This window comes from Mesoplodon densirostris, chromosome 2 (assembly GCF_025265405.1).
Source record: "Mesoplodon densirostris isolate mMesDen1 chromosome 2, mMesDen1 primary haplotype, whole genome shotgun sequence".
Taxonomy (NCBI): domain Eukaryota; kingdom Metazoa; phylum Chordata; class Mammalia; order Artiodactyla; family Ziphiidae; genus Mesoplodon; species Mesoplodon densirostris.
Window position 1 is genome coordinate 96,838,190 of NC_082662.1, and position 15,653 is coordinate 96,853,842.

General features: G+C 39.5%; 1 protein-coding gene across 2 annotated transcripts in view; it reads left to right on the plus strand.

Moving 5' to 3' along the window:
* Positions 1-15,653, plus strand: part of NTNG1 (netrin G1) — a 365,432-nt gene that overhangs the window by 277,974 nt on the left and 71,805 nt on the right. For both annotated transcript variants that reach the window (XM_060085947.1, XM_060085936.1), the window contains exon 4: positions 10,692-10,718. In XM_060085947.1, coding sequence (XP_059941930.1) covers positions 10,692-10,718 — 27 coding nt within the window. The remainder of the gene's footprint in view (positions 1-10,691; positions 10,719-15,653) is intronic.

A 15,653-nucleotide genomic window follows, 5' to 3' on the forward strand; every position in this document is an offset into this window, starting at 1 on the left:
GGCTGCTGGGAGAGGTTTCCCTTTCTCTTCTTTGTTCTCACAGCTCCTGGGTCTCAGCTTTGGATTTGGCCCCGCCTCTGCGTGTAGGTCGCCAGAGGGCGTCTGTTCTTCGCTCAGACAGGACAGGGTTAAAGGAGCAGCCTCTTTGGGGACTCTGGCTCACTCAGGCCGGGCGGGAGGGAGGGGCACGGAGTGCGGGGCGAGCCTGCAGCGGCAGAGGTCGGCGTGACGTTGCACCAGCCCGAGGCGCGCCGTGCGTTCTCCCAGGGAAGCCGCCCCTGGATCCCGGGACCCCGGCAGTGGCAGGCTGCACAGGCTCCCGGAAGGGCGGTGTGGGCAGTGACCTGCGCTCGCACACAGGCTTCTTGGCGGCGGCAGCAGCAGCCCCAGCGTCCCACGCCCGTCTCTGGGCTCCGCGCTTTCAGCCGCGACTCGCGCCCGTCTCTGGAGCTCCTTTACGCGGCGCTCTTAATCCCCTCTCCTCGCGCACCAGGAAACCAAGAGGGAAGAAAAAGTCTCCTGCCTCTTCGGCAGCTCCAGAGTTTTCCCAGACTCCCTCCCGGCTAGCTGTGGCACATTAGCCCCCTTCAGGCTGAGTTCTCGCCGCCAGCCCCAGTCCTCTCCCTGCGCTCTGACCGAAGCCCGAGCTTCAGCTCCAGCGCCGCCCGCCCCGGCGGGGGAGCAGACAAGCCTCTCGGGCTGGTGAGTGTCGCTGGGCACCGCTCCTCTGTGCGGGAATCTCTCTGCTTTGCCCTACCCAGGTATGTGGGGAGTTTCTTGCCTTTTGGGAGGTCTGGGGTCTTCTGCCAGCGTTCAGTAGGTGTTCTGTAGGAGTTGTTCCACGTGTAGCTGTATTTCTGGTGTATCTGTGGGGAGGAAGGTGATCTCCGCGTCTTACTCTTCCGCCATCTTACCCGGAAGTCCACTTTTTCTTTTTAAGTCTTAAAACTCTATATCAATCCCAGTTTTCTTTCTTGTCCAGTTTAACATCATCAGCTCCATTTCTCATATGATAAGATTTTCAACTCTCTTACCTAGTTGTTTGCCCCGGAAGTCCTCTGATTTTTTAGTGTGGAAATGTAAGCCAAACACAGGACTTATAGCACTGTTATGATTCTCCTGTCATTTTGGCTTTTTCTTACACACATGGATACATGCGCACACTCACGTGTGCACGTGCCCCCACATACATGACTCGAGTTGGTACATTACAAGTCAGATATTAAGAGGGACACTCAGGATATGCTGTATCCTAATACAGGAATAAAAAACCTAAGAAGTAGGGGCTTCCCTGGTGGCGCAGTGGTTGAGAGTCTGCCTGCCGATGTAGGGGACACGGCTTCGTGCCCCGGTCTGGGAAGATCCAACATGCCTCCGAGCGACTGGGCCTGTGAGCCATGGCCGCTAAGCCTGCGCATCCGAAGCCTGTGCTCCGCAACGGGAGGGGCCACGACAGTGAGAGGCCCGCGTACCGCAAAAAAAAAAACCTAAGAAGTAAAAAGGAGTGGCTACAATCTCTGATCCCTCAACACCAACTCTTCAGTAGCCTAGAAATAACACTCATATTGGATAATCTCTGGATTTAGCAGAACTTCAAGCAGCCAGGATTTTTGAATAAGAAGATCAGTTCCTGCCTACTCTTAGCATAAAAACTAGAAAGGCTTCATTACATCAGGAAATTTTAAGATCTCCCTTCAAAACCATTCAGCCCATCACTCAGAAGGTCTTTAAACTGGGACCTTGCTGGGAATACTATGGCTTGGAAGTCCTAAATTCTGGAGCAACTCCAAGGCCACTTTTGTATGGAGCATATAGAGCCAGGAGAGAAGAATGCAGAGCCCCAGCCCTCTAAAACACCGCCACCCCAATCTGTGAGACACAATACATTTCCCTATGCCTTTCATTATAATAGACTCGGCAGAAGCAGAAGTAATAACTCTTGTGATGATATTTTTATTCATTGTGCTTTTTGCTGAAGACTCAGTGTGTTTTCTTGGTTCTTTAAAGCCATATATATGTGTATCAATATATTTCTTATTTTTCTACCAAGCTTATGTTTTATCTGTAAGATATCTTTCTTCTTCTCCCTATTGATCTTCATTCTATTTTTGATAGAATTCTATTTTGAATGTCCTTTGAATTTCATTTCTGTTTTCTAAGTAATAGAAACTCTGTCCAACTTCATGCTTAATCATGATTCTCTTGATTCCCCTTGTCTAGCTCATGAATAAAATTCTGATCCCTCTTGAAATTCTGATCCCTACTTATAGGTGCTGAAAACTTAACAATTAACCTTTAGGAATAGTAATTCCAAAAAAGATAATATAATATTATCTACACCTCTGCTTGCCAAACTGTGTTCTATGACCCTTACAAGGATTCCATGGCCAAATAAGTTTGGAAAATGCTGTACATTATACTGACTCTTAGATATTCACATTACCTTATTAAAAACATTTGAGAACCCTAAAATAAGTAATCTATTTTATCATGTGTTTCCCAAACTTTATTGTTCATGGAACTCTTAAAAACCTTCTATAAAACACTCTTTTGGGGACATGCTGCTGTAAATAATTTCCTCAGCTTTCTGATAGAGATGTCATGGAGACAGACAGAAAGCCCAGCTAGTTCAGCTGTATTGAATCTTTTACTTTCCTCTTACCTACACAGTCTAATATTCTTCCAAGAAAATTAAATTGGTCTGACATTGACATTATTTGTTTGTTCAGAAATCCGACTTGAATTGTTACACAATATCTAGGTCTCCTCTGAGCGATGGAAAGTAATTTAATGATTGTTCTATTATTTTCTCTGGTATCAAATTTGTATTGACCAATTTATATTTTCCCAGGTGTACATGTGTATGTCATTATCCAGACAATTTCCTAAGTGCTTTACATGCATTAGTTCATTTTTAACTCACAACAATTTTATAAGGTAGATGTTACTATTTTCATGTTATAGATGTGTAATCTGATGACTACTAAGGAAAAGTATCTTGTTTAAGGTTTAGCTACCTAGTCAGAATGAGAAGGAAGGTTTGAACCCAGGTGTGTCTTGAGCCCAAAGACTGTACATCTCACTATATTGCTTCTCAGGTTAAAGTTCAGTGACTTCCTCTGTCCTCCATTGGGGTGTGGACTCGATCTGACACCTGTTTGAACAAGTCGGTCTTCTCTAAACCTGCTCTCTCCCACTTTTCTTCCTAGATTGCTGCTTGTTATTTCTTTGCCTTCAAAGACTCCCCTTCTACCTTGCTTTAAATTTTCATTCTCAGTGTACAGTATTCTTCCTTGATATTCCTATCTAATCTTGTGGTTTTAGATCTTATTAATATTGGTTTAATGCTAATAAACAAATTATAGCCTGAATCTTTCTAATGAACCCAGGCCATTTTTTTCAGCTGTCTATGAAAATCTCAAAGTCAACATTGCAAGATACTGAATTCATTTCTTTTCCCCAAATCACCTTCTTCTTCTTCACTCTCTATTGAAATTCTGCTCATTTTTCAAGACTACTCCTCAATGTGAACTCCTCGATGCAGCCTACCTAGACTGTCCTATGCAAAATCAGCTGCTCTTTTCTTGATAATGTATGTATATCAAGATAGATTCTTGGTAATGTGTGTGCACTTAACAATTGGTTGACTATAATCAAAATTACCATGATAGTGATAATAATGATAGCTAATATTTATTAAGCTTACCATAGCCTTTTATATTTTGTGAAGTGCTTTATGTACTTTCTTGCATTAAATCCTTACAATGTCCCCATAGGGTGTGTACTATTTTTATCCCCATTTTACAGATAAAGGAACATAGGCACATAAAGGTTGCCCCAAGATCCCACAGTGAATACATGACAGAGCAAGATTTAAACTCAGGTCATTCTGACTTCAGGATCTAAACTGTTAGCAATTTAAGAATGGGACCGTATTTTATTCTTGGCCTTCATAAATGTTTGTGGAATTAATTATTTGGTGAATAAACAAATAAACCTATACAGCCTTGAAATGTGCTTGTGGATGCATTGACCTCCCATCGATCTTCCCATGTCCCAGGGAATATGTGGCCTTCACAGCTCAGCAGTTCTAACACAAGAGCCTTCAGTCTCACATAGGAAGAGACCAGCTGAGATTTGGAGAAAATACAATAGGAAAGAGAATCACTTATTTTTCGTGGATGCTCACAACCCATCCAGCCATCTAGAGATGACATATTGGCTGGCTGGTTTTTATAGGCCTCCCTAAGTGGCATTCATGGCCTCAGTGACTTGACCATTGTTGGGCTCTGACTACCAGTTTTTCAGGCTCAATACCCTGATTCTATCAGCACAATAAGAGAGGACCTTCCTCTAAGAGCCTTATATATATGAACCAAGCTGTAGGGCCAATATATAGAACCAGGATACCTACCAAGTTATTCATGTACAACCACTAGTCCACAGTCACTTATTTGATGCTTATGGGACCAGATCTGATTTGGAATTCAAATTTTTTTAATTTTAAAAGGTAATACAGTGTACATACATTATGTTACATCAATAACCACAGCAGAATATCAGGTAGCACCACTTAATCAAACATCTTAATATTTCTGTAGCAAACCTATGATTATTTTCACTGAGTGAGATAAAGGAGAAGACCTCATACCCCTTCCAGTCAGGTTTTGTCACCAAATTAGTTCAGATCACATTATGTCATGCTGCAGCTAAATTTTGGGGAAAAAAAAACTTTGTGTCTTCAGAGGTTTGTTTTGTTTTGTTTTTTGAGGATTAGAGATAAGAGATAGGGGCCTATAATAAATTGATCAATAATATAGAGTAGCCGTTAGAGGCCCACACTCTGGATCCTGGACCTCTGGATTCAAATCTCAGTCTCCTTCCCAACTGACTGCAATGATCTTGGGCAAGCTCTTTGTGTTTGAGTTTTTCCCCATCCATAAAATAAACCTGAGTATTGACATCATAGGGTTGTCACAAAAATTAAATGAATTAACACATGTAAGATACTTAGAACGGTGGTAGGCACATAGTAAGCACGCGATGAAGTTAGCTGTTATTATCATTATAATTGCACTGAAATCTAATATGTGGACCCATCCCAGTCTAAAGAGCAAATTCTCTCTTTGGAGACAACAACTGTATGGGGAGATGAATTGTGCCCAAATGCCAGATTATTCATCCACAATATGAAATAACTGTTACAGTGTTCAGAATATTTAAGTCCTTATGATCAGTGTATTCTCTCCCCTGTAATTAAGTCTCCTTGTAGAGCCAGATACTAATCAGAAGGTTGCTTGGTGAGCATGGGAATTAAATTTGAAAATTTAAATGATTCAAATGCTAATAACATCAGGCTGAAACATCGGACACATCCATCCTACCCCAGGGTCAACCTCCATAATGCCAACAGAACACTGAAGGCCTGAAAGTTTACAGGTTACCCCTCCCTCTTCCTGAGACAGTGCTAGGCCAGTACTGCCACCACATGCCTGAAGATGCTCTTCTTTGTAGGCTTTTACCTTCTGGCTAGCTTTTCTTCCAATCTTCAGATATGTTAATACACTATGTTATCAATAGATTAATGTCACCTCTGTCAAATTTGTCATAGACACTCAGGCCCCAGAGCCCTTCTGTTCTTCTAAGGTGACTTAGCTAACTCTGATTACATCATTTATGTGTTGATTTAACAGTACAATTCTGTGAAGGCAATTTTATTTCCTTCACTTTCGAGTTCCTGGGAGACAACTCACTGTACCTCCTATCCACAGCAGTTTGGACCAGGGAGCTGGGTTGAAAGGACGTTGGAAGTAGTTCCTCTAGAATACAAATGAGGCTACAGAATGTTTTCTTACTCACCACCTACTTCTTTTGCAGCTGGGCTTTTTGGAGTTAGAGCTCCCAGTGGCTGCAGCCTGGCTAGAAGAAAATCTAGTCACCTACTTGACAGGCTTTTTTCAAACCACCTAACACAACAATGGTAATATTTTCTCTCAGTTTAAAGCATGCTGAATCCTTGTCTCTTCTGCCTCCCTCTTGATGAGAAGCTGTTGAACTTTCCACTGATTCTCAAAAGGAGTTATGACTTTTAACACTGCATTCATCTGCTTTGAAAAATCAGAGTTTTCATTTTTGAGGTCTCCATCAGGTTGTCTTCCTTAAGCTTAGCTGTGTCCCCTTTAGCCACATACTTGGTGGGAGGGTTAGTAAAGTTGGAAGAAGAAGAAGGAGATGGAGAAGGAGAAGAAGAGGAGGGGGAGGGGAGAAAGAGGAGGAGGAGGAAGGAGAAAATAACAAACTATATAAGTCTACTAGGGTCTCATCCCCCAACTGCAGTAGAATTCCTTAAAAAATAAATAAATATGGGATTGGGGAGGGCTGGGCGAGGAGGGAAGAATTGTAAGTACCTACAAGCTTAGCACTTTCACATTCTTTGGCCCTTTGGCTTACTCAACATGTATGTGTATCTCTGACTGAAGGAGCATATCTATTCTAGAAGAAGCACAAGTCCTAAACTCATATACCACATATTGCAGAACCTTCCCTTAAAGCTCATTCATACCTGTGTTTCATTTCCTCAGTGTAAGTTTAGCAGTGTCTCAGTAGATGGGGATTAGGAATTACCTGCTCTAGTGTTGACTATAAAGGGGTCAATTTGGACAAGGACCTTACTTCTCATTGTGTCTTCAATTTCCTCTTCTGTAAAATTAAAGTGCTGAGTAAGATTATTTCTTAACTCCCTTTCAGCTCTCCATTTTTGGTCACTCTTCCTGAATTAACTTATCTGGTACCTTCCTTTTTTCTTTCCTTCCTATCTACTTATCATCTATCTTTCCCAAATATTTTTGAGGTTGTTTCAGAGATAGATTTAAGCTAATGAAGCTTAAATTATAGGGCCCCTCACTAGACTCCTTCTAAATTAAAAAAAAATCTAATTTCATGTCTGATTTTAGACTTTAAAGTTAATATTCCCAAAAAAAAGCTCCTAGATTTGTATTTGCTTTAGGTCCCACAAAATCTGCATTTCCCCCTGGATAGCTTAGGGAAAAAGACAAATAAAAATAAGAGCATACAAATAGGAATATAAAAGGAAGGTGTGAGAAAAAAAAGAATAGAAAGAAAATAAGCCAAACATTAAATCAGTTTACCCAGTTGAGCATCAAGCTGACCTCTAAGTTTCCTGGAAGGCAAAGTGGTGAAGGGCATATCTACACATTGCATGACTCTTGCTATTAGAATGGAGGAAATTTCCAAAGAGAACAAAAATATTTACTAATACTGAACTCTGAGAAATGTCTCAGTGGAACATTTTATAGGGGAAAAGATCATACTATGACCAAAAGTGGTATTTTCACTCTGATAGAAACCTTCTATCAGAAACAGGCGATAGGGCTTCCCTGGTGGCGCAGTGGTTGAGAGTCCGCCTGCCGATGCAGGGGACATGGGTTCGTGCCCCGGTCCGGGAAGATCCCACATGCCGCGGAGCGGCTGGGCCCGTGAGCCATGGCCGCTGAGCCTGCGCGTCCGGAGCCTGTGCTCCACAACGGGAGAGGCCACAACAGGGAGAGGCCCGCGTACCACAAAAAAAAAAAAAAAAAAAAAGAAACAGGCGATAAATTTTTGCTCAAATATACATTGAGCAACTCTTCTGTACCAGGCATTGTCCTGAGCAGACAACAGAGATACAGACATGATGCTCATCCCCTCAGAGGTCTCAGGCAAACACACAATCATAAAGATAAGTTGATAAGTTGCTCACAGAGGCCTGCACAAAGAGGTGTGCCATCACAAAGGACACTGGTTAATTCACATCAAGGAGGTGAAGAAGGAAGGGAAGAAATAACTCTGAGCTCAATTTTAAAGGTAAAAATATTCTTTCCATAATAGTTGTCACTTCACAGGGAATGGTTTAAAAAACTGCCAACACATGTCTAGACAATTTTCCTGAACGTAATCTGACTGTCCTTCCTGTGGCTTATGGGCAACCATCACTGTTGTAAGATGGAGTTGCATTCATTGGTTCAGCGCTTACAGACCCCAGAGAAACCCACCTTTCATGAGATGAATTGTAGCCTTCCTGTGTTAGTTTCTTAAGCATTTGGAAGATTTCTCATGACTTACTCATAACCTTTTCAATGCATATAACTGGTTTACTAAATTCTTTAGTTGTTTGTAGAGAACCAAAAGCAAGGTGTTTGAACATTACAGTAAGAAACATTAGGGAAAAAATAACATTTGACAGTATACTAATGGACATACCTTGGTGCTCAGGTATTTTCAACTTTAAAAATCTTTATTGCAATGAGCAGTTTAAAAATCTTTTCTAAGCAATTCCCATTTTACAACAATGGAATAGAAAGTGACTCATCTGGTAGCACCTCACAAAATTTTAAACCACAAAATGAGAAAGAGCCTGAATTTTAAACATCCAAATGTTAGTTAATAGAAAACATCTTCATGAGGAAAATAGGATCTCATAATGGTCTTGCTTGGCAAGGTTTGTATAGCTGCAATGAACATTTCTCCCAGCACTGGCATCCCCAAAGGCATGGAAACATTTCTGCATCTTTCTAAAGTATTCAACTGCAGCAAGTACTGCATCAAACAGTCTTACAGGTTTGCTCTCCACTGTGTCTGGCCAAACATCCTGAGAACTCCACCTTGCATTATGCATGGCCCTCTAACTCCATGCAAGTTTGAAAACACATGAAAAGTCTCTTCCTGCCATCCCAACTTCTATTCTCTTTGACTGATTACGAAGACATAGCAGTTCCTTGTAATGGAGCAGGATCTTCAATCATGGGGAAATTTGGAGCTTCTGAAACTGATACTAAAATTATGATTCTGCCATCATACCTCACTCAACAGGGGATTTGCAAAGGAAAAAAAAATAAAGATTCAGTACCAAGTCAGTGTCACACTGTGGCAGATAGTCTACTGAAATGTCGGGTTAGGAATCCAGCAGTCCTTTGCAGAAATCGCATCCAGCTTGAAATTCAGTTCAGACAAAGTTAAAACATGGAAATAAAAATTTAGGTTTCCAGTTTTGGTTGGTCAGCGATCAGTAATTAAGCTGAAGCATCATAAGCTCTGTGCATTTAAAATCAAGAGACTTTGAATATATCTAATAACTGAAAATAAGATTTCATCCCTTCCAGGGTTTTTTAAAACATCTTGGTAAGCTTTAATTTCTCCTTCTCCCCTCCTTACTAAGAAATAGGAAAATAACTCATGGTTTTAAAGAATACAAAGCTAGAAATCTCTGAGCAAGATACAATGATTAGTTAAAATAAGCAGAGGGCAGTTGTTCAAAGATTAAATACTAAAATAGAAATTTAATGGTTCCTACATTTACCACCTGTTAGCACATTTCACGATGTGGAGAACAAGTCCGAACAGCTCATTAACAGCTATCATTTATTGACTATGTACCATGTGTCAGACATTTTTATGGATTATCTCATTCAATTCTCACAGCAGCCCTGTGCAGTAGATATTATTAGCCCCTTTCAGGTGAGGAAACAGGCTTAAAGAGGCTGGGAACTTGCCTGAAATCACCCAGCTAGTCAGTTGCAAAGCATGACTCTTACTCAGTTCTGTCTTATTTGCATCTCATGCTCTCACCCACACCACTACCTGAATTTAGTGGAAATGTTACAAATCTCTGACTTCTAATTAGTAGTATCTATCATGGTGTTGCTTGCTTGATGACCCAACTATATCAATAATAGTAATCATAGCAAAGATGGTTGGTTATAACACATACTACCTGCCAAGCAATGCTTTGAGTACTTTAATTATTTATATACATATATATATACACACACATATATATATATGTAATCCTTGCAACAACTCTAAGAGGTGGAGAACTGAGCCACAGAGAACGTAAGCCACTGGCCCCAGGGTCACACAGCCAATGAGTATAAGAGCAAAGCTTCAAACCGAGACAACCTGGCTCTCATGCCCCTGCTCTTGGCTAGGGGTTTTCATCTGGATACAGACTAAATTCATGTCCACATTTATACCAAGTTCAGTCACATTCTGCAATGGTTCTACCACCTCAGCAGAGCTTGGCAATTAAAGTAGAAGCTGAAAAATCAATGAAGCCCATGGTCGATGTGAACAACCTAATGTACTCTTGAATCATTCTGCTCAATTTAATTTCTATTACAGAATTTAATCCAAATATCTGACAAGTAAAAGAAGACTAAAAATGATGGTTATATGTAGTTAATCAGATAATGGTGACTTTCAACACCTAACACATGCATATCAACACATTTAAAGAGATCTATTGCATATGTGGATATATTTGCACAGGCCCATATAATGCATACTTGGTGCTTTGTGCCCAGAACACAAGCCTAGCTTAATATCTGTTTTGAACCACATACAAATTTTCATTAACCTTATAAGTAAGCACAAAATGTTTGATATCACGAAGCTGTCTTGAACAAGCTGTTAAAGTTGAACATTAATTTCCCAACTCTGATGAGTTCAAGGAGTTCTAGAATAAAGCAAAATGGTCTCAATGGATGGATATATATTTTGGGGTTTTTTTGTGCTATTTTTCTAATGACCTGAATGTTATCAAGTGTTTATGTTTCTAAGATTTTTATATTATGTTAAAGATGTCACATACTAATAAATGTCTAACAGCTTTTCTTTATTGTTTTCTTTCTCTCCAGGTATCCCCAGTATTTCCAGTATTGGCAGTAAGTAAAAAAAAAAATCACCAATCCAAGTCTAGGCCAGCTTTGCTTTGTTGTTCAGCTCCTCAGATCTATTTTCCCAGTGTCCATTTCTGACGTAAGAGAGTATTTCCTTTGTGAATTGAATTGCTGTGTTTGTTCTCTGCACAGATATGGTGAGAGCACAGTTAAAATAGTTATCTATGTATAAGTCCTCTGTGGATATGGCAGTGCCACCACTTGCCTGACTACTGTTGATCAATGAAGGCTACCTTTACAGAGGTGCAATTAGTTACATAACCATAACTCATTTAGCAAAAGTATAAACAGTCCTATTTACCCATACCTGGTAACCAACAAACAACTTGAACTCTCTCCCTAGGACTGAATATGAATTTCTACCATAATTTAGAAAAGCAGAGAATTAATGTTTTAGGCTTATTCATTAGAACCAAAAGAAATCACCATGGAACCAGGGAGCAGGAATTTTATTAGTGCATTAAACTTTAGCTTTTGTGAAGGCCTGAAAGAGGTAGGTTTGTGATCATTAGTCTTACTGGAGGAATGAAGGAAAAAAATAATCAGTATGTCCATTTCTCCCTCCTAAAATACCATTATCCATGTTTTCCTGACTACTTAGTTTCAAGTTTGATAGAGAAGGGGTATGAAAAAATACATGCAAAATTTAAGAGTAAGGATACTAGAAATTCCTGCAAGAAATATTTTAGTAGAAATATCAGCAATTGAAAAGAGAAATCTCTCTTCAACATTCTGTGGAACTTTTCTCTAGCACCATTGCAAAGAGAATTCTACCAGCTGTCATGGGAGAACCAGGCTGTAGCTCCCTCTTTACATTTAAAACAAGGACACCAAACACCAAGCCTAAAATACTCACTGAGGAAATTCCCCATAACTTTTCAGAGCCAAATCTCACATATTTTTAAATATTGTTCCCTTTCCCTCTGATGGCTAAAACCTTTGGACAGCTACTGAATAGCTGACTTGAAATAAAGCACTGAAGAAGCCAAGATTATGCACTGTAAGTGAAAAGAAGCATTTTCACTAGGGTCTCACCCCTCAGTCTTTGTCATAGGTGCTGGGCCATGCTGGGTGATATAAGTGTAAACAGCAGTGGTTGGAGCATTCCAATAGCCAACATCCATCTAAAAAGCAATATGCTCATAATTTGGATAAAACAACTTCCTGCTTCTTATAAATGCACAGTCAGGTCTCCCAATTTTTAAGTCAACCTAGTTTACTTACGCTTGAGAATAGGCCCGCACGTGGGTTTGTTAAGCACTAGACGTGTTAAATGCCATGAAAATCAGCTGCTTTGTAAATAGAAATAGGAGCAGTGTTCACATTCATTTAGATACCAGACTAATGCTGCAGCTTCCTCTTTGTGATCTTGTTGAAAATGGCATCAGTGCTACAAACTTGCAAATGAAAACCTTCAGATCTAATAGTCTAATTTTTCTGCTATAGAATCTCCCTTGGCATTTGCCTAACTGTATAAATATGCCACATTGTGCTCCTTTCAGGCCTTGACAATTGCATTTGCGCATACATTTTGGAGCAAAAGGGAACCAAATGGAAGCAAGCTGAGACAGATAATTGAGGCTGCTATGGTGATCTGACCTCTCAAAAGTTTCAGAAATGGATGGATGGAAAGTAGTTCTTTGGTGTTAGGGTGTGTTTCTGTTCGGAGTGTCAATCATATGTTGCATGGAATTTCTGACTGTACTGCTCACTCAACATCTCATTCGGCCATTTCCACCACATGCCCCATCTCTGAGCATCAGCAGATGTTGACCTTTTACACACTGAATCGGGAAATTCCAGTTTTGCTTTGTTTTATTTTGAAATCAATGGTGACCTGAAAGGATGCTTTGTTGTGCCTTTGGAAAATGTATTAACCTTTATTATCAGGAAACTAGGAAAATTTAGCTCCTTAATACCTAACCAAAACCCTCTAACAAATAAAGTGATAGCTTGTACCCCGCCTTCATGATGCCTCTGGCTGTTCTGCTTGGAGTGCAATGGGTGTTTCCTCAGAGTTCTCAGGCAAACAGGATATAAGCGCTTCCAGGGGTCACCCAACATCACACACGACTAGCTTGCTTATTGCCTGGCTTTAAGGTCAAGAGATTTACCATAAAACCATCAAACATGATTGTATCTTCTAGCCTGCTTTAATTGCATTTACACATTCCTTCTCTGAGGACTCATAAAGTGCTCGCTGTGTGCACTGGTGGATGGATTCCTTTGCTCTCCAAAGGGCAAGAATTCATGCATAGATGACTCACTGCCTGTTCTAGAGGGCACAGAAATGGGGTTTCCAAGGTAAAGCCAGAGAAGAGAGAGCTGCTTGGATTTTTAACTAATTTTGGGTGTTTGCCAGGGCTTTTCCCTTTATCCCAAGGAAGGAATCAATGAACATAATTCCAAGTATATAGAAAGATGCCATTATAATAGATGTAACACCCATGAGATTCCCATCATCAAAGAGTATCTCAAGGAAAACGAATGATGCATATTATCGACATAAATTATTGATGTATGTAACCATAGGTTCATATACATATGCTATATACACAGTGACTGAAGATTTTAGAGGCCTATTAGATTTCAGGATAGATTTCTAACTGTCAACACTTGTATTAAGGTTCAAATGCATAGACAGAGTGGTCATCCTTTCCGATCATCTGCTAAAAATGTTTTTGAAACAAATTTCCCATTAAGGTCATTTGTACCTGCTGTTGTCTATCTATTAGGAAATAGGTTTCCCAATCATCCCAAAAGTACTTGATTTAAAACTCAGTCATTTTGATGTGCTTTGGCCATGGCTGAAAAAATATTGGTGATAATGTCAGCAATTAATGAATCCCAAAATAGATCTGTAGCCATTTGAGCCTTATGAGCTCTGTTTTTCCTTTACCTGATGTAGTAGTAATTCATTCAGGTTTCATTTTTTATGTGAAATGTATCATGCACTTATAAGTAAACATTCACAATTTTATCCAAGTGAATATTTGTTGATGCTGATGATCCAAATGAATATTTAGTTTGGTGTGGGTGTTTTTGTTAAAGTGATAAACTAATCATTATGTTCGAACATATATTATCAGATCCTTAGCCTTGAAAAGCAAGTCATTTCACTAATTATGTTAAACAGTATATTATTTTTAAAAAAACACAATTAGAACAACAAGGGTTGGCGTAATGTGCAAGTAGCTTTGTGTGAGTGATTATCACTTAAAAAGCAAATAACAGAGGTTAAAGGTTACAAAGTCAGAGATTAAAGGCAGATAATCCACTGAAAATTCACTTCAGGAAACACCATTTAAAAAAACTTGGAATTTGTAAATAAACAAAACCATTTCTTAGAATAGCAACCAAAGAAGAGACATATGTAGACATTTTGTGAACCCAAGTGTACATTGTTTCCTTAAATTACCTTCAAATGATTGACATCATGGTTTATAAAGTGTAAAAATTGATGGATGCATTTGGCTGTCCCCTCCTCTTCAATTTATTCATTTGGCTGTCCCCTCCTCTTCAATTTATTCAATTTGAAACAACAGTTCATTTAAGGGAAATATTCCATTTTCCTGCTTTCTCTTATAATGAACATTGCCTTCATCACAGAGTTAAAAATTCATCTCTAATTTGATTTAATTGGCAGGACTATTAAACAAGGGAAGTGCTACCTTCAGGGATTCATCAGCCTGTTGAGAAAGCTCAGAGATGTTTTCATATTTGAAAACATTTGATGCCAGTTGGAGACCTTGTAAAAGTTGTTTTCCATACAGCATCCAAATATTTTTGTTCAGAACTGATTTACTGTAGAAACCTGGATCGTGAGGAAAATAACAAGGTTAATCATTTCCCCACTCAAGGGTTATTAGTAATCTTGTTCATTCTATCCAGAGAGCTTCAGTGTTTGTTTTTCTCCCTTTGCTTTAATACTTCTAAATCCCCAAATAAAAGTTTCATTTGAATCGCCCTTTAGCTAATTAGGTTTTACATAATGAAGAAAAAAATTATCAGGCTAGTGTAGCTATATGGCAAATTGCATGGTGTGCTACATTAATTTTGAACTGTTTGCTGATGTTCTAGAAGGAAAGCTAAGGTCCCAGGTGAGATGCCTTTGGGACTTTGTTATATCATGTACCCAGTATTCTCATCACAGATCCATTTCATATTTGTGTAACTAGCATTTCACATTCATGAAACCTTTGTGGTTATCCAAAAATTGAATGAACATTAGGACATAGCTGCTTCTTTAATCCTGAAGAATAAATTAAATATTCCAATGAAGAAGGGGGAAGTATCCCTACCTTAAAAAAAAAATCCAAGAAGTTTAGCAATCTTTAGCAAACAACAATTGCCCACCTTGAGCAATGTTGACTTTTTTCATGTATTAACCTTTTCCCAGGTGACTTTAGAATGTCAAGCCACTTTTTAAGTGTGAGCTGATATCTGTACCTTTGCTGTTATCTCTGTGTGTGGGCATCTGGAAATTCCTAGCTTAAACAAAGATTTGCCAAGGTCTCTGAAAGGTCCTATGATGAACCTTCCAACATATAACTGTGAACTAAGAGTGGAATATCACCGAAGACTTCTTAGAATATCAATAGAGAGCTGGCCAGCTAACTGCTTCACTTCCTGGGAACTGGAGGGAAATGTCCCCACATGTCTACAGAATTCCATTTTACAAATGGTGAATTGGAGGTTCAGAGTGTCTGAGTAACTTACCAAATGTAATATGGCCAGGAAGGCCTGTTTGACTCCGAAAGCTGTGCTCATAACATTATACCAGGTGGAAGAGGTTAGAAGGAAAAATTCTAGATTTATTAACTTCTACTTCAGACTCTTTCCAGTCTAATACATTGCACCTTAGACCTGTTGATCCCTGAATTGACCCATTTCTGTGCAGGGAACTTTAGTGTCCTGGAG